Genomic DNA, 23,127 nt, shown 5'->3' on the forward strand with positions numbered 1-23,127 from the left:
GGTGAATTGTGCTGCTTGCTATGAACATAGGGGTGCATATATCCTTTCTGATTGGTGTTTCTGGGTTCTTGGGATATATTCCTAGAAGTGGGATCACAGGGTCAAATGGGAGTTCCATTTGTAGTTTTTTCAGGAAACTCCATACTGTCTTCCATAGTGGCTGCACCAGTCTGCATTCCCACCAGCAGTGCACAAGTGTTCCTTTTTCTCCACATCCTCTCCAGCACTTGTCGTTTGTTGATTTGTTGATGATAGCCACCTGTGACCATTTTGTAACTACCAATCTGTTCTTCTTAATCCCTTCACCTTTGTCACCTAGCCCCCCTCCCCTCTGGCAACCATGAGTATGCTCTTTGTTTTGTTTATTTGTCTATTTTGTTTTTAGATTTCACACAAAAGTGAGATTATATGGTATTTGTCTTTGACTGACTTGGTTCAGTCAACATAATGCCCACTAGGTCCATCCACACCGTCACAATTTAAACCACCTCTTAAATGAAAATACATGCCAGAATAAGAAGTAGCAACACACTCATATCCTTTCAGTGCTCCACCCAGAGGAACATCAGAGACCCAGGACAGGCTGGCCACCGGCCCTACCAGAGGCTGCTGCGGAGACCTTGCTGCTGGCAGCAAAGTGGTAGAACGGTGGGTTGTCACAGTGCTGGACGATGGGGTTCACGGGCTCCGTCTGCTGCAGCTCGAAGAGCAGCTCTTCCATGGTTTGAATGGTGTTATTACGGCACAAGTATATCACCACCTTTTTAATCTAAGAAGAAAAACAGAACACAGGGACGTTTCAACAATAATGCCAGTGGGTTGGCAGCAAAGAATGAAGTTATCCCCAGGAGCTATCAGCCTGGTAGCTGCTCAGAGATAATCCTAGTGTCTGGATTAAAACTCACCTTCTCTATAGCCCATCTGATGGGAGTGTGTGTCAAAGGCCTTGCCCTTCCTTATGGCTGAGTTTACAAAAGTTACTTTTGGGGCTCCTGAAATCTACCTAAAAGCAAAAAACATGCCATCTAAAGTCTTATCTTGAGAAAGGATTTTATTTATACAAACCATGGGAAAAAACTGAGAGCTATTTTTGTTTAAAAAGAAATCCGGTCCCCTGCTATTCTCTTCTCCCCTAGAAACAAATGAATTTTAGCTGTTTGGATGATTTTACATTTAAAAAAAAATAACTCTGATAACTCTGAAATAAAGCTCTGTGCTACTGGAGCCTTCAGAGTTAAACGTGAGGTGTGGAAGCTGCAATGAGGCTGATGGAGCTTAAAACAGCAGGTGGGCCCAGGATCTCTCAGGAAACAGCCATACACAAATGCCAAGTGAGTTAGGGCTTAAAAATGCTGTTGTTGATGATGATCATGTCACTTTTGATTACAAACACCATATACTGGGCATCTCAGAAAGATTTCTCTCTGCTTAGATTTATCTTCTACCAACTGAATTTGAAGAGAAAAATCTGGGTATTCTGCATTTTTATTCTGTTTTAAGAGCATCAAAATGTAAACATGAAATATTTTTATTAGAAATAATATGCTTTACTTAGTTTCTCTTACATAATGGGTCTAATGTTTATAGAAGTCAGCCTCAGTAACTGATAAGAGAACATTCACCTCTTAAATCATAGGCTTCTGTGTCCAGAGGCTTGGCAAGGGGATGACAGAGGCATCACTAGGACATTGCAGCCTGTTGTCAGGGGGCAGAAGGGACCTTTTATGTAGCATCTAGACAAGATCATGGGAGATGAGCATGACTGACCATATTAGACATCGCTATTTAACTTGGAGCAAAGGGCACATTCTGACTTGCTCTTGCAGATGGAGCCACCAACAAGATAACGCCTGCTGAGAGCCCAGGGAAACTTACATAGGGCAAGAGAAGTGTGTCACTGCTAACCCCACACAGGCTGATCAGAAACTGCAGGGTGACCCTCAAGTTGTTACTCCACTTCTCATTGTTGACTAGAGCATTCCAAACATTTTCCATTTCCGGTCCAGGAACTTCATCCCCATACTGCAACAAACAAAAGAAACACTGACCCAGGAGACATGGGGAAAACACAGGAGTGCAGAATGTTTGATTATAAGTTCTTTTAAGGGTCATGGCTATCTCGAAGCCATAGAAGGGGACACATGGCCAGCCATCCGAAAGATGCCACTTTCAGCAATTTATAATGCACAAATTAGTAATGCACAATGCTTACTCATGTGATTAAAAATGTTAGACTTCCTATTTTATAATTTTTAAAACTGTGGTAAAATACATATAACATAAAGTTTACCATCTTAAACATTTAAAAAATATATATTTTTATTTATTTCAGAGAGGGAGCGAGAGGGAGAGCGAGATAGAAATATCAATGATGAGAAAGAATCACTGATCAGCTGCCTCCTGTACGGCCCCCACTGGGGATCAGGCCCACAACTCGGGCGTGTGCCCTTGACTGAAATCGATCCTGGGACCCTTCAGTCCACAGGCCGACACTCTATCCACTGGGCAAAGCTGGCTGGGGCTTAACCATTTTTCAGTGTACAGTTGGAAGTTTAAGTACAGTCACAGTGTGGTGCAGCCATCACCGTCACCCTGTTCACGTGATTTTTAATGACAATTGCCACTCTCCCTGGGTTTGCAGCCTAGGGTTTGATGAGCTCAGATTTTCTGGGATGATGGAGCCATGTTATGGGGGCACGATACCTTCGCCGTCATGTACATGAGGTTATTCAGGACTAGAGACGTAGCTTCTGGGGAGCCCCAGCCATTCCCTTTCAGCCCATGAGAAGTGGTCACTTCTCCTTCCTGGTTCTTGCTGTCATCCTCTGGATTACTGGGGCTCGACCCTGGGAGGAGGAGTTTGCTGTCCACCAGCTCGATGTTGTGCAGCCAGGGCAGCAGGTAGGTGAGCATAATCTGACGCCCATTTGGGTGCGTTGTGGGGAACCTCTGGCTTACCTCTAAAGAGAAGGGTGGTGATGGAGAGCCATGTGTTATGGCATTAAAATAAAGTAAAATATTAACACTACTGACAGCACAGGGCACTTGCATACACAGCAGCTCCCCAAGGCCATAAAATCTTAAAACTGATGCTTGCCCTCTAGCCTTTCCCTTCAAATCTGGTGCCCTGTGGGGGAAAGTGAGAAAGCACAGTGGGAAGAGCATGGCTTGGTGAGAGTGGAGTGAGGGGGGGGCCCCCTGAGTTCAATCCATTGCTGATAGAAGAGGTACATTAGAGTGGACAGAACAAGGGACTTGAGACCAAAAGAACATGTGATTAGATCCAGTGCCTCCACACACTAGCTGCACGACACTCTGGGTTAGTTACTTAACTTCTCTGTTCCTCAGTTTCCTCATCTGTCAAATGAGGCCACTGGGTTCCACATTGGGCTATTGTGAGGGTTAAAGATAGAATCATAATGTATGTTATATGCTCGGCTTGGTGCTTGTTATTTTGTAGGCTCAAATAAACAGTGGCTAGGACTATTCGAACAGTGGCTGTCTTTCCAGTGTACCGATAGCATACCAATAGAGCATCTTCTATGCCAGTGATGGTGAACCTTTTGAGCTCGGTGTGTCAGTGTTTTGAAAAAACCTAACTTAACTCTGGTGCTGTGTCACATATAGAAATTTTTTTATATTTGCAACCATAGTAAAACAAAGACTTATATTGTTGATATTTATTTTACATATTTAAATGCCATTTAACAAAGAAAAATCAACCAAAAAAATGAGTTCGCGTGTCACCTCTGACATGAGTGTCATAGGTTCGCCATCACTGTTCTATGCACTACTAGCTGTTAAAAAGTGGAATGGAAGTCTCCGGGAAAAACCCATCCATTGTGCAAACTCCTGTCCATGAAGCCCACTTGAAAACTGCCAACTATGTGGAAGCTCCATGCTCAATGTTCTGTTTCATGACATAAATGAATCAAAGGGTGAAACTATGCATGCAGCCCAGTCATTTCACTACAACTTTCTCTGATAGCATGTTGCATGCATTCACAGCCAGAGGCATTTTAATTTCATAACATGAATGAGCTTTCTATAGAAATAAAAGCACAGCTTTATGTATGTGCTGCAAGATCTAAGATAACCTCTGATTTCTACCTTCTCCCACTCAGTGAATAAACTTGCTAAAATAAAACCTCACTCATCCTCTGACTAGCCCCACCCTCCCTCTTTCCTTCTTTCGCAGCCACAGAGCTGAGATCTGGCTCCTGCTGCTATATCTCCAAGGAAACTACTGACAGTTACCAATGAATTGAGAAATCCAGAGGGTAATTTTAGATCTTATCTTTTGGGATCTCTATTCCATTCAAGGCTGTGGACTGTTCACTCCCTCCTCATAAATCTTCTTTCTTCAGGTTTCCATTAAAATCACCTAGACAGTGGGCCTAGGTGTTCTCTCTCAATGCGCCTCCATGCCCTCCCTCCCCCTTCCTTCCTTGACCCAGTGCTTGGAAATTGGGTGTCTAGGTTCTTTCTCTCACTCTGGGCTCTGTACAAACACAATCTCATCTGCTCCCTTGGTTCTAAATCCTTCTGTTCCTCCATGAGGTGCTAGTGCTGGCCTCCCCTTGATGCTGGTCTGTCTATACAGAGACCTTCACTCAGTATCCCAAGCTGAGCTCATGTTCCCCACTTCACCCTAAACCTTTTCTTCTCCCTGAATGGCTCTCAAGATGGGGTCATCAACACTGGCCCCCAGATTCACACAGGCACTCTCTTTTGTGTGCTCCACCCAGGACTCATCACCCTGGTCTCTCCTCTCCACTCGCTCGGGGCTGTCTTAGTTCCAGCCTTCATAACTTCCTCCTTGGATGACTGTCATCATTTCTCAGCTGGTCTCCTCTCTCTAGACTGCATGTCCTCTAGTGCTCCCTCCACACTATAGCCCATCTTTCTAAAATGCATTCTTGTTTGAAACTCATCAGTGGCTTTCAAAACCCAAGCACCTTGTCAGGATGCCTTCCCTGTTGTTCACAGGGCTCCGAGGGATTTCAAGAAAGACATGGAGATCATTGCCCTACACACTCCTTAGGGAGCAATACAAGGACTTCCAGGATTTGACTCCTGCTTCTATCTGTCCATGACCTTCCCCTGTCCCTGTATATATTATGTTAGCCAATTGACCACTATATAGTCTCTCAAATACAACCTGCTATTTGACACCTCTGAGCCCAAGCATACAACATTTCCTTGGTCTGTAATGCCTACCTGCTTACCCACATAATGTCAACTATTTGTCTGCTTTGCAAATTTCTACTTCTTTTGAACTGCAGCTCAGACATCACATTCTCTGAGAAGTCTTTCTGATATCCCTGGCCCAATAATTGATCACACCTTCATCTTCCAGCAGAATGTGCTTTATTTATTGCAGTTTCTACACTGTATCACAGCCATACAATTGTAAGCCTTACTTTATTACTAGATTATGATGAACCTTTGATGGGAGAGACTGTTTTATTTACCACTGTATTCTGAGGACCCATGGACAGTGCCTAACATTGAGGTGGCCCTCAACTCTTGGTTGAAGTAAATAAAAATAAAATTTACTTTTTGAAGGAGAGAATTAATTTATTGAAAAGGATTTTCTTGGGTGAAGAGATTAACCAAATAGCATATATGCATAGCCTTTGGATACAGACAATAGTGTGGTGATGGACAGAAGGAGGGGGTGGAGGTTGGCTAGAGGTAGGCAAAGGAGGGGAAAATGGGGACATTTGCAATAGTGTCAATAATAAAAAAGGCTTTTCTTGAGTCCTCCCCGCACTGTTTCAGGCACCATGTGAGGATGTGGCTCATTGTCTCAGGTAGATGGAGAGGTTTTACAAAGTAGTAGATTTTAAATAGATCTTAAGGACGATTATGAATTAGGGAGAGGGCCACTTCCAGTAGAGGAAGCAGCATGAACAGAAGCAAGGATTACCTGAGAATGAAATAAAGGTTTGCTGGGTAAAAGGCAGAAAGCAAGTTTGGAACAGGAGGTGTCTTCTAGGTGAAAGTGTTCCAATTTTCTAGCACTGGCTTTGGGGAAAGGTGTCTCGATTTAATTCTGACTTGGCTGCTTCCTCATTATATGGTTTTGAGCAAATTACTGAACATCTCTAAGCCTTAGCTTCTCATCTGTAAAATAGAAATGATGATTGCAATGGTAGTGGTGATGGTGACAATCCCATGCCAGGACTGGGCTAATAGCTTGACTATTATTAGCTCATTTTAATCCTCACATCCTATGAGGTAGTTTTTGTTGCAGACAAATATATAGAGTTTAGAGGCTCTGTGACTTGCCTGTGGTCCGGCAGCGAGTGCATGGCCGGGCCAGTGATCAACCCAGGCTGCCTGACTCCAGAGCTTCACTTCTAACCTCTGCTCATGGGGTCTAAGATTAAATTATAAGTGAAATGTATATAAAGTGCCTAGAACAGAGCCTGGCACATTAATCACTCAATAGCTAGAAGCTGTTATTAGCAATTTTTAGGACGACTGGGCAGACATTTGAGTTAGGAAGTGCTGTATATATTTGGTTTTGCTTTGCAGGTGGATGGCAGTCAGGGTGTGTTACGGGGGGAGGGGGGGAAGCAGGGGCAGGACTCATGAGGATTTGGACTAAGGCAGTGGAGATGTAGACAAAGGAGATGAATTCAAGATACCAAAGTCAACCTCCCCTCTAGGTACTATGTGTGCTGAGGCAAAACTTAATTGACCAATACAATTTTTTAAAATAAATTTATACAAAAATTATTTACAAAGATTATTTGCAAAGATGTGCCAAATACAAAACTCACAACAATTCATATATGTAGCAACATACAAGCTACAAATCACCTTTATCACCACCACCCGCAAACAATTTGCAGCAATTATATGTGTTACAAGTTACACCACCTATATTTCATTTCTTTGGAAAATTTTACATAGATAATCTTGCTTGTAAGAACATGATTAATCTAAGTATCTTTGCATTTGTCCCATATTTATTTATACCTACACTGTTTTAGATAAACAGATACGTTTACATTTAAAGACATTCTAAAATTTACTTTTGTATGTAACTGGACTTAATCCATAATAATTTTGATCTATAAATTTAGCACAAATAAGTATGACTCTAAATTGGCATTAAAATTTAAAAAGCAAGGTTAATTAGAGCAGAAATGATCATACATGTCATCACTGACGATTGTCTGGTACCTGAGAAGAGCGGGAGAGTGAGCTCGGGATACATCCTGGCCAGTTCACATGACAAGAGGGCTAGGGACATGCTGTAGAGGGGTGGCAATGGGCTGTGGGTTCCATAGAGAATACTGCCAGGTCTTTGTTCAGCTACTTTCTTTGAGTAAACAAAAAGCTTTGCTTCAAGGATCTATAAAGAGGTAGGAAAGTAAGAAACAATACAGAAAAATATTGGCTACATCAGGAGCATTTCTATTTAATAAAGGTTCAAAGTAAACTAATGAATATGATAGTATTCAATACAGTAGTACTTAATATAGTTGTATTCAGTGGAGAGCATCAGTTAATTCCTATTTACAGTGATATGCACATATGATATAAAAAAATGCATATCAAGAAACAGCAACCCAGGGATCAACCCCCATTTCTATTTTCTGTGCCCAAGGGTGGATGCTTCTGACACTAAATGGTACATGCCTGCATGAGCTGCATGGAGATTTCATAGGTCTCTCTGTTGGTGTCAGAGGCCTTAAATAGAACAAGGTTTAACAATGTCACTATGTCGAAGGGATAGTTCCTAAAAAAAAAAGACCAAAAAGCACAGTTTATAAGACTGCCTGACTAGTAATCTTAATAAACCAATTACCTCTCAAATCCTAGAAGGCACACTTATTAATGACATCCCATGCTCATTTGGCAATTGTTTTGCCTCCTTCTTTTTAAAAAAATCCTTTATCCTTTAAAGTATTATATGAGTCTCCTTTTTTCCCCCATTGACCTCGCCCCCACTACATCCTCCCCCAAGCACAAGCCCTCACCCCGCTACTGTCTGTGTCCATTGGTTTTGCTCAAATGCGTGCATACAAGTCCTTTGGTTCATCTCTTACCCACTCACCCCCCGCCTTCCCTCGTAGGTTGGACGGTCTGTTTGATGCTTCTATGTCTCTGGTTCTATGTTTGTTCATCAGTTTATACTGTTCATTATATTCCACAAATGAGTGAGATCATGTGATATTTATCTTTCTCTGACTGGCTTATTTCGCTTAGCATCATGCTCTCTAGTTCTATACAAGCTACTGCAAATGTAAGACTTCCTTCTTTTTTTACAGCAGAGTAGAATTCAATTGTGTAGATGTATTGCCTCCTTCTTTTGCTCTTCATTAGTAGATAGAGGGAAATAACTCTATTTTTTGCTTAAAATTGAACATTGTCACACCAGGAGAAACAAACATTAAAAAATATATCTAATACATACGTTTTAATGAAAAACAAATACAAATAGAAAGGACAGCATTTAGATGACATGTTTAAATTTCTCAATAGCTCACTGATTTAATATTTTCATTCAATCTCTCTACATTTATTAAGCAAGAAACATATACCATGAACAATTGCAAAGTACTTATGATACTACTAGAGGCCCAGTGCACGGATTCATGCACCAGTGGGGTCCCTTGGCCTGGCCTGCAGGGATCAGGCTGAAACTGGATCTCCAACATTTCCTGAGGGGTCCCAGATTGTGAGAGGGCACAGGCCAGGCCGAGGGACCCCACCAGTGCATGACTGGGGCCGGGGAGGGGCTGTGGGAGGACTCCAGGGCATGTCTGACCTGTCTGGCCCAGTCCCGATGGGCTGGACCCTTGCAGCAAGCTAACATACCAGTCAGAGAATCTGCCCCCAGGTGGTCAGTGTGCATCATAGAGACTGATCATATGGTCAAGCAAACAGTTGGACATTTGGCATATTAGGCTTTTATTACATAGGATTAGTGAGGCTGGTCACCTAAGGGCAGCTTCCAGTATATTTAGGGAGACAAAACTATACAGTCTAGTTATGATGAGCAGTATTATGGCAGGCTTTGAACTCTCGATGAGGGACACCTAAATCAGAGTTGGGTCAGGAAAGGCTTTTCCCAGGGAGAGACAAATAAACTGAGCCTCAAGCCACAGGAGACATCAGCCAGGCCATGGAAGGGTGGTATGGGAGTGTTCTGGGCAAAGAGAACATTTTAAAAAATTACAAGAATGAAACAGCAAGATACCTTGTGAAAAGGAAAAACTCTCTGAGTAAAAGAAATAAGTAGGAGAATAGAAGGTGATGGATCTGGGGAGGGGAGAGATGTGTAAAGATCCTACAGGATTTGCAGTGGGGGTGGGGATGAGGTTATGTGTTAAGAAATGACATTAGGTTTTGAACACTTACTCTGGCTGCTGAATGGAGAATGGGTTGCAGGGGGTCAATATTGGATGCTGTGACAATCATCCAGATAGGAATTGATAAGGGTTTGAATTAGGGCAGGGACAATTGAAACAGAAGTCAGCAGGATTTAGTAATTGATTGTATGTGTGGTATGAAAGCTAGGGGAAAATAGGGACAGAGACAACAAAGTATGAGGCAATTAGAGGCATAATCAAATAGAACATGGAGATCAAATCCACTATTTCTTGCTATGGTATATTATTTAAAGATGATAACTTTTTACTGTATGCATTTTCTTAGCTATAGTAGATATGAGGTCACAAATGGAAAATTTCTGGTGAGAAAAATATTAGTGAATGGTCTGTACCAGAAGACTTCCAAGAAATCTATGGAATTTTATTACACAGAGAAGAGATTAAAAAAACAATCCCATTTATCACCGCACCAAAAAATTTAAGATACTTAGGAATAAACTTAACTAAACAGGTAAAAGACCTGTACTTGGAAAACTACAGAACATTTAAAAAGAGATAGAAGTAAGACATAAACAGATGGAAGAACATACTGTGTTCATGGATTGGTAGAATCAGCATCATTAAAATGTCCATATTACCCAAAGCAATCTATAGATTCAATGCAATCCCCATTAAAATACCAATGGCATATTGATATTTATTTTAAGGCAACCTTCAGAAAGCAGAAGGTAGCTTGAAGGTAAAAAACATATTGGTTATTCTGTGGGTTCCTTTATTGATTGTATATAATTATACTGTCTCAGAAGTTCTGTTTTGGAACTTTCACTCTTCTAGAAAGGCACAATCCTACTATGAATACGGGCCCATCTTATGGTAGGTAAGCTTAGAGAGAGATTATAGTGAGAGTTGCTTAGACACATAAAAAAAGATTTGTACTTTTTATATTCTATATTACTTAAATTTTAATTGTTTATGGTACTAGTAATACATGAGTATATTTTCCTTTTAAAAGAAACACATGAGGCTGGAGGACCCACTCTGAAGATGCTCCACTTACATGGCTGGCAAGTCAGTGTTGGTTGTAGGCAGGTGCACAGAATAAAATGTGGATGTGCCCCATCTCCTTTTCTCCCCCAGCCATTGCTTCTGACCCTACATTCAACCACTGTCAACATTTTGGTGTGTGTCCTAGCCCTTTTTTAAGTCAATATACAAAGAGGTATATGTACATACCCCACCCTCACTACATAGGATTTTAAACATAAATGTGATTATACTACCTACATGTAGTGCTTGGAATTTAGGGTTTACAGTGAACAATAAGGCCTGCTTTGGACTTATTTAAAAGCTGCAAAGTATTCCAAAGTGTGGACAGACTATAACCACTTTTGTAGGGGATGCAGTGGTGTACCACTTAGAGTCCCCTTTCAGAACCCGGCACTCAATCCTCCAACTGAAGTTTTGGAGGCTGATGTTGCTGGCTGAACCCTCTCTAGTAATTGCCTTCAGCCTGAGAGATGTACTCAGGCCAAGGTCATGCTTGCTCCCCAGCAGCAGCAGCCCCTGAGGGACTGGTTGAAGTTTTCACTTCTCTGCCCAGCTCTACTTCCTCCACTTCCCCATAGATGTTGACCTCATGGGGTTTTACTAATGAATTTCCTGCACTCAGATCCTCTGTTATTCTCATTTTTCACTATTATAATGCCACAAACACCAGATGTGCAAGTATTTCTTTAAAACAGATGCCTACAAGACATCATGCAGGGTCAAAGAGCACATTTATATTTTGGGGAGATACTGCACTATTGCCTTCCAAAATGGCTTTACTAATTTGTACTCCAAAATAATTACTTTTCTAGAACTTTCAGTTTCAAAAGAACAAAAAAGCATGAGGCTGATGTGTCACATAGAGAATTTGGGAAAGCCCCCAGATGATGGTGGTGAAGGGGATGATGAAGGAAAGGTGACGTTTATGTTATGATGTGCTTGCTTTGTGCCAGTTACTGCCTTTACCTAGATTTGTGATTTAATTGTCACAAAATGCTGGTGAGGCTTAGAGAAGCTAAGCACTTGCCCAACGTCATATAGAAGTAGTGGATCCTAGACTCCCTCCTGGATATGCCAAACTCCAAAGGATTCATGCATTTACCCACAGTGTTCCTAGCAGCCCACAGCAGAACATGTCACGACCAGTCTACATTGGAATTCTTACAAGCTACAATATCTGAAAGCAGAGCATTCTGATTGTGAAAACAGAAAGGACATTTTCTTCTGAGCCCCATAGTGCAGAGGTGGCCCTACCTATATCTCTATCTTTGACATTGGGACTTAATTCATATATTTATATAAAGAAGAATACTAGAAACACTACTTGGAATTTAAAGGCAGGAAAAGAACAGACAAAAGCCTGTATTTTAAGTGGGGCTGTGCACTTGACCAAGTAATGAGGGCATTCATTAGTTGCTTAAGAATGACCTGTGGAATTATTTTGAAACAATACTGAGAGGAATAACACAGATCCAGAAAATGAAAAAAAAACCCAGATAAGGAAAAGTGAGAAAGATATAAAATGAGCAAGAGAGAACACATAAACCATGTGAATGCAGTTATATTAAAAAGGCTTAGAAATGGAATCTTATACCTCCCAGCATTTAATTATTCATCATAGGCCCTCTGGAATGGCACAAGATGAATAAAGGCAGCTGTGATTATACAGAATAAAAATCAAATGGTGAAAGGTAGGTATGATTCAGAAAGTACTAGTAAACAAGAAATAAAAGTGTTTTTTTCAATCTAGAAAAGAGATTTTTAAAATATATATTTTTATTGATTCAGAAAGGGAGAGATAGAAACATCAATGATGAGAGAGAGTCAATGACCAGCTGCCTCCTGCACATCCGCACTGGGGATCGAGCTCACAACCTTGGGCATGTGCCCTTGACGGGAATTGAACCTGGGACCCTTCAGTCCACAGTCTGACACTCTAGCCACTGAGCCAAACCAGCCAGGGCTAGAAAAGAGTATATTTCTGAAGAATTTGGGAAATACCCACTAGCTATGGTTTCTTTAGAACTAAATGACAAAGGATAACTTTGAGGGATTCTTTTAATAGATATTACTAGTCAATGGAGGGGATTACTCTGTAGCTTTTTGCTTCTAACAGCTAGTGAATAATAGTGTTTACAGGGTGCTTTTTAGGTGCCAGGTCTCAATTCAAGAGACTTATTTTATTTAATCCATGTGCTAACCTTATTATCACTCCCGTTTTACAGATGAATAAGAATTTGTAGTAACTTGCTCAAAGCGCACAGGTTGAATTCAAACTCAAGATACTTAAGTTTCCATCTTTTCATATATCTGTTTGTCATTTGTATGCCTTTCTGGTAGAAGCATCTATTCAGGTCCTACGCCCATTTTTAAATTGGGTTATTTGCTTTTTTGTTGTTGAATTGTATGAGTTCTTTATATATTTTGGATATTTAACCTCTGGTTGGAGGTGTTGTTTGCAAATGTCTTCTCCCATTTGGGTGATTGCCTTTTTGTTTTGTTGGCAGTTTCTTGTGCTATGCAGAAGCTTTTTAGTATGATATAGTCCCATTCATTTATTTTTGTTTTTACTTCCCTTGCCTTTGAGGTCAAATTAAAAAAATCCTCTCTAAGAACTAAGTTCTTAAGTTTAGTTTGTTTACTATGTTTTCTATGAAATTTATTGTTTCAGGTCTTATATTTAGGTCTTTTATCCCTTAGAGTTAGTTTTTGTATATGGGAACAAACAACTTCACTAGCTACTAGGGAACTGCAAATCAAAGCTACAATGAGATACAACCTTACACCTGTTAGAATGGTTATTATCAACCAGAAGAGTAATAACAAGTGTTGGAGAAGTTGTGGAGCTAAAGAAACCCTCATTTACTGCTGATAGGAATGTAAACTGGCACAGCCATTATGGAAAACAATATGGAGGCTCCTCAAAAAACTAAGAATAGAGTTACCATATGGCCCAGCAATCCTGCTTCTGGGTATCTACCAACAAATATTTAAAGACATTTATTCATAAAGATATATGTACCCTATGTTCATTGCAGCATTATTCATGATGGCCAAGACATGGCAAGTGTCCTTTGATAAATGATTGGATAAAAAAGATGTGGTACATATATAAAATGAAATATTATTTAGCCATAAGAAAAGACAAAACACTGCCATTTGTGACAACACTGATAAATCTTGAGAGTATCATGCTAAGCAAATAAGTCAAAGATAAAATGTCAAGAACCATATGATTTCAATCATATGTGGGATATAAAACTAGAAGCAACAAATGAACAAATGACAAACAAAACTCATACAGATACAGATACAGTATGGTGGTTACTAGAGGAAAGGGGTGGGGGTAGTAAAGGGTAAAGGGGGTCAAATATATGGTGATGAAAAGAGCTTTGACATTGTGAGGTAAACACACAATATGATATATAAATGATGTATTATAGAATTGTGCATTTGAAACCTATATGATTTTATTAACCAATATTACCCCAATAAATTTCATTAAGAAAAGATGGTAAGTTTTTAGAGCCCAAATCCCCACACTGGCAACCCTCCAGAGGGCCTACTGGGTCAAATGAGGCTAAACATCACTAGGTACGGGGTGCTATTGGGATTCATGAGTCATAAGCTTCATATTTCTTCCTTGGAAATTGATCAAGTGGGGTACTGACTTTTAAGAATTCAAGTCTGCTGGGCCTGATTTAAATTAGGAAAGATTTATAGAGTTTACTTAAGGCAAAACAAACATACAAACAACAATGACAACAAAAATAAACCCAACACAATTCTTTAAAAGTTAAAACTTTAATTTTATATATAATTCTGAAATATCTATTAAATATTTTTAGTAGTATTTTGGATAGACAGTAAGAACAAAATCAATGGAATCTTAAGATTTAATTAAATGTCCAGAGAATTTTGTTAGGTCAGTGATTGGAAATGGCCTGTACTTTTAATATGGAGCATGCTATTTACCTTAATTAATAACCTTGAAAAGCCAATTAATCTCTTTCTCAATTTCCTTATCTGTTCTGTATTGATATGATTTAGAGTTAAGAGGGAAGTTAATAAGAACATGGACAGAAGCCAAATAGTTATTTGAACTAATGCTGTCTAATAGGTGAACTGTTTTCTTTTGTGCTAAATTATAGTACTGAGATTTAATAGATTTTAATCAAATATAAATAATATTTTATGAAAAATTCTTCAAAATTAATATCACCAGTTCTACCATAACTTTCTACTTTTATCTTCACTTATCCTGGTCCTATTCAAGTTCCACTTTGACTTCCAAATCTCTTAATAGAAACAGAGTTATATGATAGTCATAGTTACAGTTATAGGTTTGATTGGAGACCAGCAAGTTCACTACACACACACACACACACACACACACACTGTCAATTACAGAAATAAAAGAAACCAAGAATAAGAATGTGGAGACCATGTCTGGCCCATGTTGCTCAGTGGCTGAGCATCGACCTATGAACCAGGTGGTCATGGTTCAATTTCCCATCAGGACACATGCCCATGTTGTGGGCTTGATTCCCAGTAGGGGGCATGTAGCAGACAGTGGATTCAAAATTCTCTCTCATCATTAATGTTTCTATCTCCCTCTCCCTTCCTCTCTAAGATTAATAAAAGTCATTTAACTTTTTTAAATTTAAGTTCTTTATTGTTGAAAGTATTACATATGCCTCCTTTATCCCCATTGACCTGTCCCCAGCTGCTCCCCTCCACCCTGGCACATGCCCTCACCCCCTATTGTCTGTGTCCATTGGTTATGCTTATATGCATGCATACATGTCCTTTGGTTGATCTCTTACACCCCGCCACCCTCCCCTGTCTTATCTCTGAGGTTTGACCATCTGTTTGATGATTCTATGACTCTGGCTATATTTTTGTTCATCAGTTTACCTTTTCATTATATTCCAAAAATGAGTGAGATCATGTGGTATTTATCATTCTCTGACTGACTTATTTCGCTTAGCATAATGCTCTCCAGGTACATCAATGCTGTTGCAAATGGTAAGAGTTATTTCTTTGTTATAGCAGTACTGGATGCTCAGTGCACAAAATTCATGCACAGGTGGGGTCCCTAGGCCTGGCCAGCAATCAGGTTGTATCAGGGCCATCTCGCTCAGTCCCGATTGGGGCCAGGCCAGGTAAAGGGACTGTGGGAGCACACTGACCACCAGGGGGCAGCTCCTGCATTGAGCATCTGCCCCTTGGTGGTCAGTGCGCATCATAGCAACTGGCCAACTGGTCATTCCAGTCGTTCTGGTTGTCTGTGATAACAGTGGCTTAGGCTTTTATATATACAGATAGTATCCCACTGCACAGATGTCCCATAGTTTTCTAATACACTCATCAAATGCTTTTCCTGCATCAATCGATATGATCATGTGGTTTTTGTCTTTCAATTTGTTTATGTGATGTATCACATTTATTGATTTGCAGATATTATACCAGCCTTGCATGCCTGGAATAAATCCCACTTGGTCATGGTGTATGATCTTTTTAATGTATTGCTGGATGCGATTTGCTAATATTTTGTTTAGGATTTTAACATCTATGTTCATCAGAGATATTGGTAATTCTCTTTCTTTGTACCATCTTTATCTGATTTTTGGATTAGGGTAATGCTGGCTTCATAAAGGAGTTTGAAGTGTTCCTTCCTCTTGAATTTTTTGGAATAGTCTGAGGAGGGCAGGTTTTATTTCTTCTTTGAATGTTTAGTACAACTCCCCTCTGAAGCTGTCTGGATCAGGGCTTTTGTTTGCTAGAAGTTTTCTTTTATTACTGCTTCAATTTGCTCAGTAGTTATTGGCCTATTTAGATTATCTGATTCTTCCTGATTGAGTTTTGGAAGACTATATGTTTCTTAGGAATATGTCCATTTCATCTAGGTTGTCCAGTTTGCTGGAATAGAGTTGTGCATAGTATGTTTTCCACAATCCTTTGTATTTCTGTGGGGTCAGTTGTTACTTTGCCTCTTTGGTTTCTAATTTTGTTTATTTGGGTCCTCTCTCATTGCTCCTTGGTAAACCTGGCTAGAGGTTCACCAATCTTGTTTATCCTTTCAAAGAACCAGCTATTGGTTCTATTGATTTTTATTTTTATTTTTGTCTCTATGTCATTTATTTCCTCTCTGATCTTTATTATTTCGTTCCTTCTACTTTGGGGTTTTCTTGTTTCTCTCTTTCTAATTCTTTAAGTTGTAGGGTAATTTACTACCATTTTTTCTTGTTTTTTGAGGTAGGCCTGTAGTGCCATGAACTTTCCTCTAAGGACTGCTTTCTTATTTTTTAAAATTGTTTTTATTGTAGTTGATTTCTAATTTTATGCCACTGTGATCTGAGAAGATGCTTCTATCTCCTTGAACTTGAAGAGACTTAGTCTGTATCCTAATATGTGGTCTATCTTTGAAAATGTCCCATATGCACTTGCAAAGAATGTATATTCTGTAGCTTTGGGGTGAAATGTTCTGACAATGTCAGTTAGTTCTGTCTGATCTAGTGAGCCATTTAGGATTGCTGCTTCTTTGTTGATTTTTTTATCTATAAAATTGATCCAGTAGTGTCAATGTGGTATCAAAGGCCCCTACTATGATTGTATTCTTCTTGATCTCTCCCTTGATATCTTCCAGAAGTTCTTTTATGTATTTGGGTGCTCCTGTATTTGGTGCATATATGTTTACCAGAGTTAGAGCCTCTTGTTATATTGCTCCCTTTAGTATAAGAAAGTGGCCTTCCTTATCTCTTGTTATAGCCTCCACTTTGAGGTCAATTTTGTCAGATATAAATATTACTACCCCAGTTTTTTTTCATTTTCATTTGCTTGAAAATTTTTTTCCATCCTTTCACTTTCAGTCTCTGTGAGTCCTTTATTCTGAGGTGGGTCTCTTGTAGATAGCATATATATGGGTCATGTTTTCTTATCCATTCAGCTACCCCATGTCTTTTGATTGGTGTATTTAATCCATTTATAATTAAGGTTATTATTGATAGGTACTTGTTTGTTGCTATTTTCATTCTTTATGCTTGTGTTCCTTCTTCCCTTTCTATTTATTCTTTTTACAATAATCCCTTTAACATTTCTTGTATTGTTGGCTTGGTAGTCATAAACTCCCTTAGTCTTTTTTTGTCTGTGAAGCTCCTGATTTCCTCTTCAATTTTGATTGATGGTTTTGTTTGATAGAGTATTCTTGGATTCAGTCCCTTGCTTTGCACCACTCTGTATTCTTCATTCCATTCCTTACTGGCCTGATGTGTTTCTGTTGAGAAACTGTTTTATAGTCTAATGTTAGATCCATTGTAGGTAACTTTCTGTCTCTCTCTTGCAGCCCTTAAGATTCTTTGTTTGTTGTTAATGTTTACCATTGTAATTATGGCAAACATGTTGGTGTGGGTCTTTTTGGGTTCATGTTGTCTGGGATTCTCTGTATTTGTGTGATTTATTTCTTCCCTAAGTCAGGAAAGCTTTCTGTCATTATTTCTTCAAATAGGTTTTCTATTCCTTGTTCATCTCCTTGACCTTCTGGCACCCCTATTATGCAGATGTTTCTTCATTTCATATTATTCCAAATCTCCCTTAAACTCTCCTTCCTTTTAATTCTTTTTTCCAATTTCTGTTCAGTTTGGATGTTTTTTTCTATCCTGTCTTCTAACTCGTTGATTCAGTCCTCTGCTTCTTTTAGTCTGTTGTTGAAACCTTCCATTTTGTTCTTTATTGCAGCTATATCATTATTCATTTCCTGTTGATTCTTACACATGTTGGTGAATTTCTCATCTAAATGGTTGAGCATCTATATAACCATTACTCTGAATTCTTTCTCTGCCATATTGCTTGTCTCCATTTCATTCAGTTTCTTTTGTGGGAATCTCTTCTTTTCTTTCCTTCGGGGATTATTTATTTGTCTCCCCAGTTTTGCTATCTTTTTCTGGCCCTGAGCACCCTGCTTGGGGTCCAAGAGGTTGAAGCCCCTTTGGTCAAATGGTCTGGAAATTTTTAGCCCAGAGGCTGAATCTGCCTTGAGTCTCACACCTTTATTGTATCTGCTTTGAGTTGTATCCCCTTCTTCCATGGATCTGGTCCCTCAGTTGTCTGCTTCAGATTCTTGGAGTGTCTGGGGCATGTGCACAGTTCCTCTGGTGTGCGACTCCCTGTATGGACCCAGAGCCCTCTGGCATGTAATTTGCTGTGTGGCCCTGGCATCCATGGCAGGGTGGTGTCCTAGGTCACTCTGGAAGCACACTTGCAGCATGGTCCTGTGGCTCCTGGCTGGGTGCACTGGATTGGTCTGGGTCACCCCGACAGTGCTGTCCTGTGGCCCAGAGTGGGACAAGTGCTGGGTTGTTACAAGTTGCTCTTCCTGTGGCCCGGGGAGGAGCAAGCACCAGGTTGTCCTGGGTTGCACAGTCAGCACCCTACTGTGGCCCAGAGTGGAATAAAAGTATTGTTTATAAAAGAATGTAGAAACTTACTTTTTCCCATTATCACACCTAACAAATATAGGGATATATTAACTAGAGGTCTGGTGCATGAATTCGTGCACCAGTGGGGTCCCTTGGTCTGGCCTGTGGGATTGAGCCAAAAACAGCTCTTTGAAATCCCCTGAGGGGTCCCAGATTGCGAGAGGGTGCAGGCCAGGCCGAGGGACCCCACTGGTGCACAATCAGGGCCGGGGAGGGATGCAGGAGATTGGCCAGCTGGGGAGGAACCAGGGGAGGGCTCCAGGGCATGTCTGGCCTGTCTCACTCACTCCTGATCGACCAGACTCCAGCAGCAAGCTAACCTACTGGCCGACTGGTGGTGTCCCCTGGTGGTCAGTGCACATCACAGCAAGCAGTTTAGTGGCCTTAGGATATCATTAGCATATTATGCTTTGATTGGTTGAACAGCTGACTGGCCGACTGGACACTTAGCACATTAGGCTTTTATTATATAGGATTATGCAAAAATTACTATTTTCCTTTTCTAAAACTAAAGGTAGAAAATTTTAAGCAATAAGAGCATTAAAAAATATTAAATCTTTTAGGTATTGTCAAGTCAATTATAACTGGTTCTTTAAAATGAATCTGCTTATATTGTCATATTCCTATAAAATAAGTCTGGCTGATGATCATTCCTATTTGAAAAGGAGATGGTAATTATTTACTTCACAAGAAGGATTCTTCTCTTTAGAAACTGGCTTGTCATAGGAGTGACTGTCCCGATAACTTTTCTGAGAAATTTAAAATATGATCCAGTTTATGTATGACTTCTCAGGAATCTATTCTTTCACAAGAGAAGGTATTTAGGTATTTTTCAGAAGCAAACATGCAGGAGACTTAAAAAACAAAAGCTAAAACACCAGAATTTCTTTGAAAAAAACAGAATTGAAAACATAAGTGCAAAGATTGTTCAGACAAATCTGAGGCTTGTCTAAACTACACATTCTGAGAATTTATGGGAAAAGAGAGTAAATTTTGGCCACAACTGAAGCTTTAAATTCTAAACATGCTCTGTGGTGAGAAATGACAGCAATGTTAGCTACTGTCTTGGCAGACAGGTCATGGCCATGGCTTTGCCTGGCTCAGAAAATATGAATGTCATAAATGTAAATTGATATGCAATATTTGTTTAAGAAACCCAAATATTTTAGGATCATAGCTTTAAAAATCTACTCTAAGCATAGAGGATTTTATGTCCTAATATTTTTGGGACTGGAGATATTACTGAAATTGTGATTATGTTGTTAAATTATTAAATTACTCACTTGTACTCCCTAAGGAAAAATATCTAGACTTATTCACAGGAATGAAATGTAACATTTTATGTGACAGCATGCAATTAAATTATTTGGCTAGGAAAGTTCAAAGCAAGATCACTGGGAAAAGGCCATAAAAAAGAGGAAACCTATGGTCCAAGTCATAGATTCTAAACACACTTTTTAGAATCAAAGCATCATGTGAATTTTATTCTTAATAGATAGAAACGACTAAAAATAAAATACATTCTGGAGAAAGATAATTTTGCAAAAAAATGTTATTTTGGTAATATCCCATAGATCCAAGTATTCTTTTGTAATGTTAACATCAAGAAATAAAATGATGGAAAAATAAGTTTATATTTCTTTGCTAAAACTTTTATGGAGATTAAAGTGCATAATAAAAATTCTACTGCTAAGATTATGGAAAAAGTTTTCGACATGAGATGTTATCTACTATCTTTCAAAGAATGATAAAAATTTTGAAGAGAAACTTGTCTCTAAAAAGCAGGGTTATTTTACATTTACTGAAAGTAGATGTCTTTTAAAATTCTATTCTTATTGATTTAGAACAAAATAGGTTGGAGTTTAAAACTAATTCACTTTTATTTTATTTGTAATAAGTTGGAATTTAAAATGAATTCACTTTTATTTCCTTCTTTGGGTACCTGAAGACAGCCATTTACTTTTATTTATTTACTAGAGGCCCGGTACATGAAATCTGTGCACTGGGGGGTAGGGCTCCCTCAGCCCAGCCTGCCCCTCTCACAGTCCGGGAGCCCTCAGTGGATGTCCTACTGACGGCCACAGTCTGGCAGCAGAGGCTCAGAGAAGGCGTCCTGTGTGTGTGTGTATTTTTGCTGGGGGCCTGCCCCCCAGCCACATTGGAGGCTCAGAGCAGGCGCTGTGTGTGTGTCCCTGCTGGGGGCCTGCCCCCAGCTGCGTAGGAGGCTCGGAGCAGTCTTTCCGAGTGTGTGTCTGCTGGGGGTCTGCCCACAGCCACACGTGGAGGCTTGGAGCAGGCCCCCCACTGTGTTGATCTCTCAGGCTCCTGGCCTCCACTACATGTTGTTCTCTCCCTTGAGCTATGGCCAGGGTTGGGTGCTGCCTGCAGGCCGAGCTTTCCTGCTCATGGATTGCTGGTTCGCCATGGAAACCTGGGGCAGAGACCCACTTTCCTGCTCTGAGATCTCCATGGAGCCCCAGGAGCATGCCCACCTGGGGCTGCCTGCCCTCCACACTTTCCTGCTATGGGATCACCATGGTGACCCAGAAGCAGGCCCTCATGGGTGCTGCCTGCAGGCCGCACTTCCTGCTCTGGGATCACCATGGCCACCCAGGAGCATGCTCAATTGGGGGCTGCCTGCAGGCTGGCTTTTCTGCTCTGGGATCACCATGGCCACCCAGGAGCATGCTCAATTGGGGGCTGCCTGCAGGCTGGCTTTTCTGCTCTGGGATCACCATGGCAACCCAGGAGCAGGCCCACCTGGGGGCTGCCTACCCTCCCCACTTTCCTGCTCTGGGATCGCCATGGTAACCCAGGAGCATGCCCAGCTGGGGGTTGCCTGCAGGCTGGCTTTTCTGCTCTGGGATCACCATGGCAACCCAGGAGCAGGCCCACCTGGGGGCTGCCTGCCCTCCCCACTTTTCTGCTCTGGGATCGCCATGGCGACCCAGGAGCAGGCCCTCCTGGATGCTGCCTGCAAGCTGCACTTTCCTGCTCTGGTATTGCCACCATGACCCAGGAGCAGGCCTCCTGTGTGCTGCTTACAAATCATACTTTCCCTCTCACAGATTGCTGGATTGCCACAGCGACCCAGGGGCAAGCCCTGTTGGGTGCTGCCTGCGGGGGGCACTTTCCTGCTCTCGGATCACCATGGGGCTTAGGCGGCACACGGGTTCCTGGCTGGGGGCGGGGCTTAGGCAGTGTGGGGCTTAGGTGGCACAGGGGGGTCCCTGCTGGGGGCAGGGCTTAGGAGGCACGGGGCTTAGACGGCACATGGGGGCCCCGGTTGGGGGCGGGGCTTAGGTGGTGCAATCACGCTGCCTAAGCCCCACCGCCCAGGGCCACACATGGGGCCTGGATGGCAGCTCTCATTGTCCTGCCCTGCCTGCAGTATGCAAATTAGCCGCTATCTTTGTTGGCAGTTAATTTGCATGTCGTGCTGATTAGCCAATGGGAGGTGGAGCGAAGGTATGGTCAATTACCATCTTTGACTATTATTAGATAGGATTTTTTAAATTTATTGAGAGAGAGAGAGAGAGAGAGAGAGAGAAAGAGAGAGAGAGAGAGATTTGTTGTTTTACTTATTTATGCATTCATTTGTTGATTATTGTATGTGCCCTGACTGGGGATCAAACCCACAACCTTTAAACCTGCCTGCAACCGTGGCATATCTGGATGACGCTCTAACCAACTGACCTACCTGGATAGGGAATCAATAAAGCCATTTAAAATGCAACAATTTATCAAAAAGGAAAATCAAGTCTATATGAGTCTTTTCAAAAATAAACTTCAGCTGCCTTCTTTCAAGTTCTAACATGTGAGCTTTTTTTTTTTTTTTTTTGGAAAAAGCTCATGCAATTTGGGTATCTTCAATAGCCCTTGTATAATAGTTATGAAATTCAATAAACTATAGCTCTGAATGTTTTTTGCTGAATGACTAATTTATATAATAAGGGCAGTGGTTTTAAAAGTGTGGTCTGTGGAACCTGGGTGCCACATTTCTTTTCTTTTCTTCCCTTCTGAAGTTTTGAACAAGGTAGATTTAACCTTTTGAAGGGTGCTCTTGGATTTAGTTTGGTCTAAAGATGGCTGAAGGGCTTACTGCTCACATCTCTCACAAGCACTTCTAGAAACTCCTTTAATATATCTTCTTGATCATTTTCAAATCCTGTTCTAATGTTTCACTATGAATTTCTAGGCAATTAAAAGAATGGGACTATAACGACAAACTACTCTCCTGGTGGAATACA

At 40.7% G+C, this 23,127-nt stretch overlaps 1 protein-coding gene across 1 annotated transcript in view; it reads right to left on the reverse strand.

The window, feature by feature from the left end:
• Positions 1 to 23,127, reverse strand: part of FRY (FRY microtubule binding protein) — a 409,004-nt gene that overhangs the window by 154,508 nt on the left and 231,369 nt on the right. The window contains exons 30-34 of the mRNA XM_015570438.1: positions 7,657 to 7,756; positions 7,198 to 7,369; positions 2,704 to 2,960; positions 1,876 to 2,022; positions 601 to 769 (exon numbers count right to left, since the gene is read on the reverse strand). Coding sequence (XP_015425924.1) covers positions 601 to 769; positions 1,876 to 2,022; positions 2,704 to 2,960; positions 7,198 to 7,369; positions 7,657 to 7,756 — 845 coding nt within the window. The remainder of the gene's footprint in view (positions 1 to 600; positions 770 to 1,875; positions 2,023 to 2,703; positions 2,961 to 7,197; positions 7,370 to 7,656; positions 7,757 to 23,127) is intronic.

This window comes from Myotis davidii, unplaced genomic scaffold (assembly GCF_000327345.1).
Source record: "Myotis davidii unplaced genomic scaffold, ASM32734v1 scaffold447, whole genome shotgun sequence".
In the NCBI taxonomy this organism is placed as follows: domain Eukaryota; kingdom Metazoa; phylum Chordata; class Mammalia; order Chiroptera; family Vespertilionidae; genus Myotis; species Myotis davidii.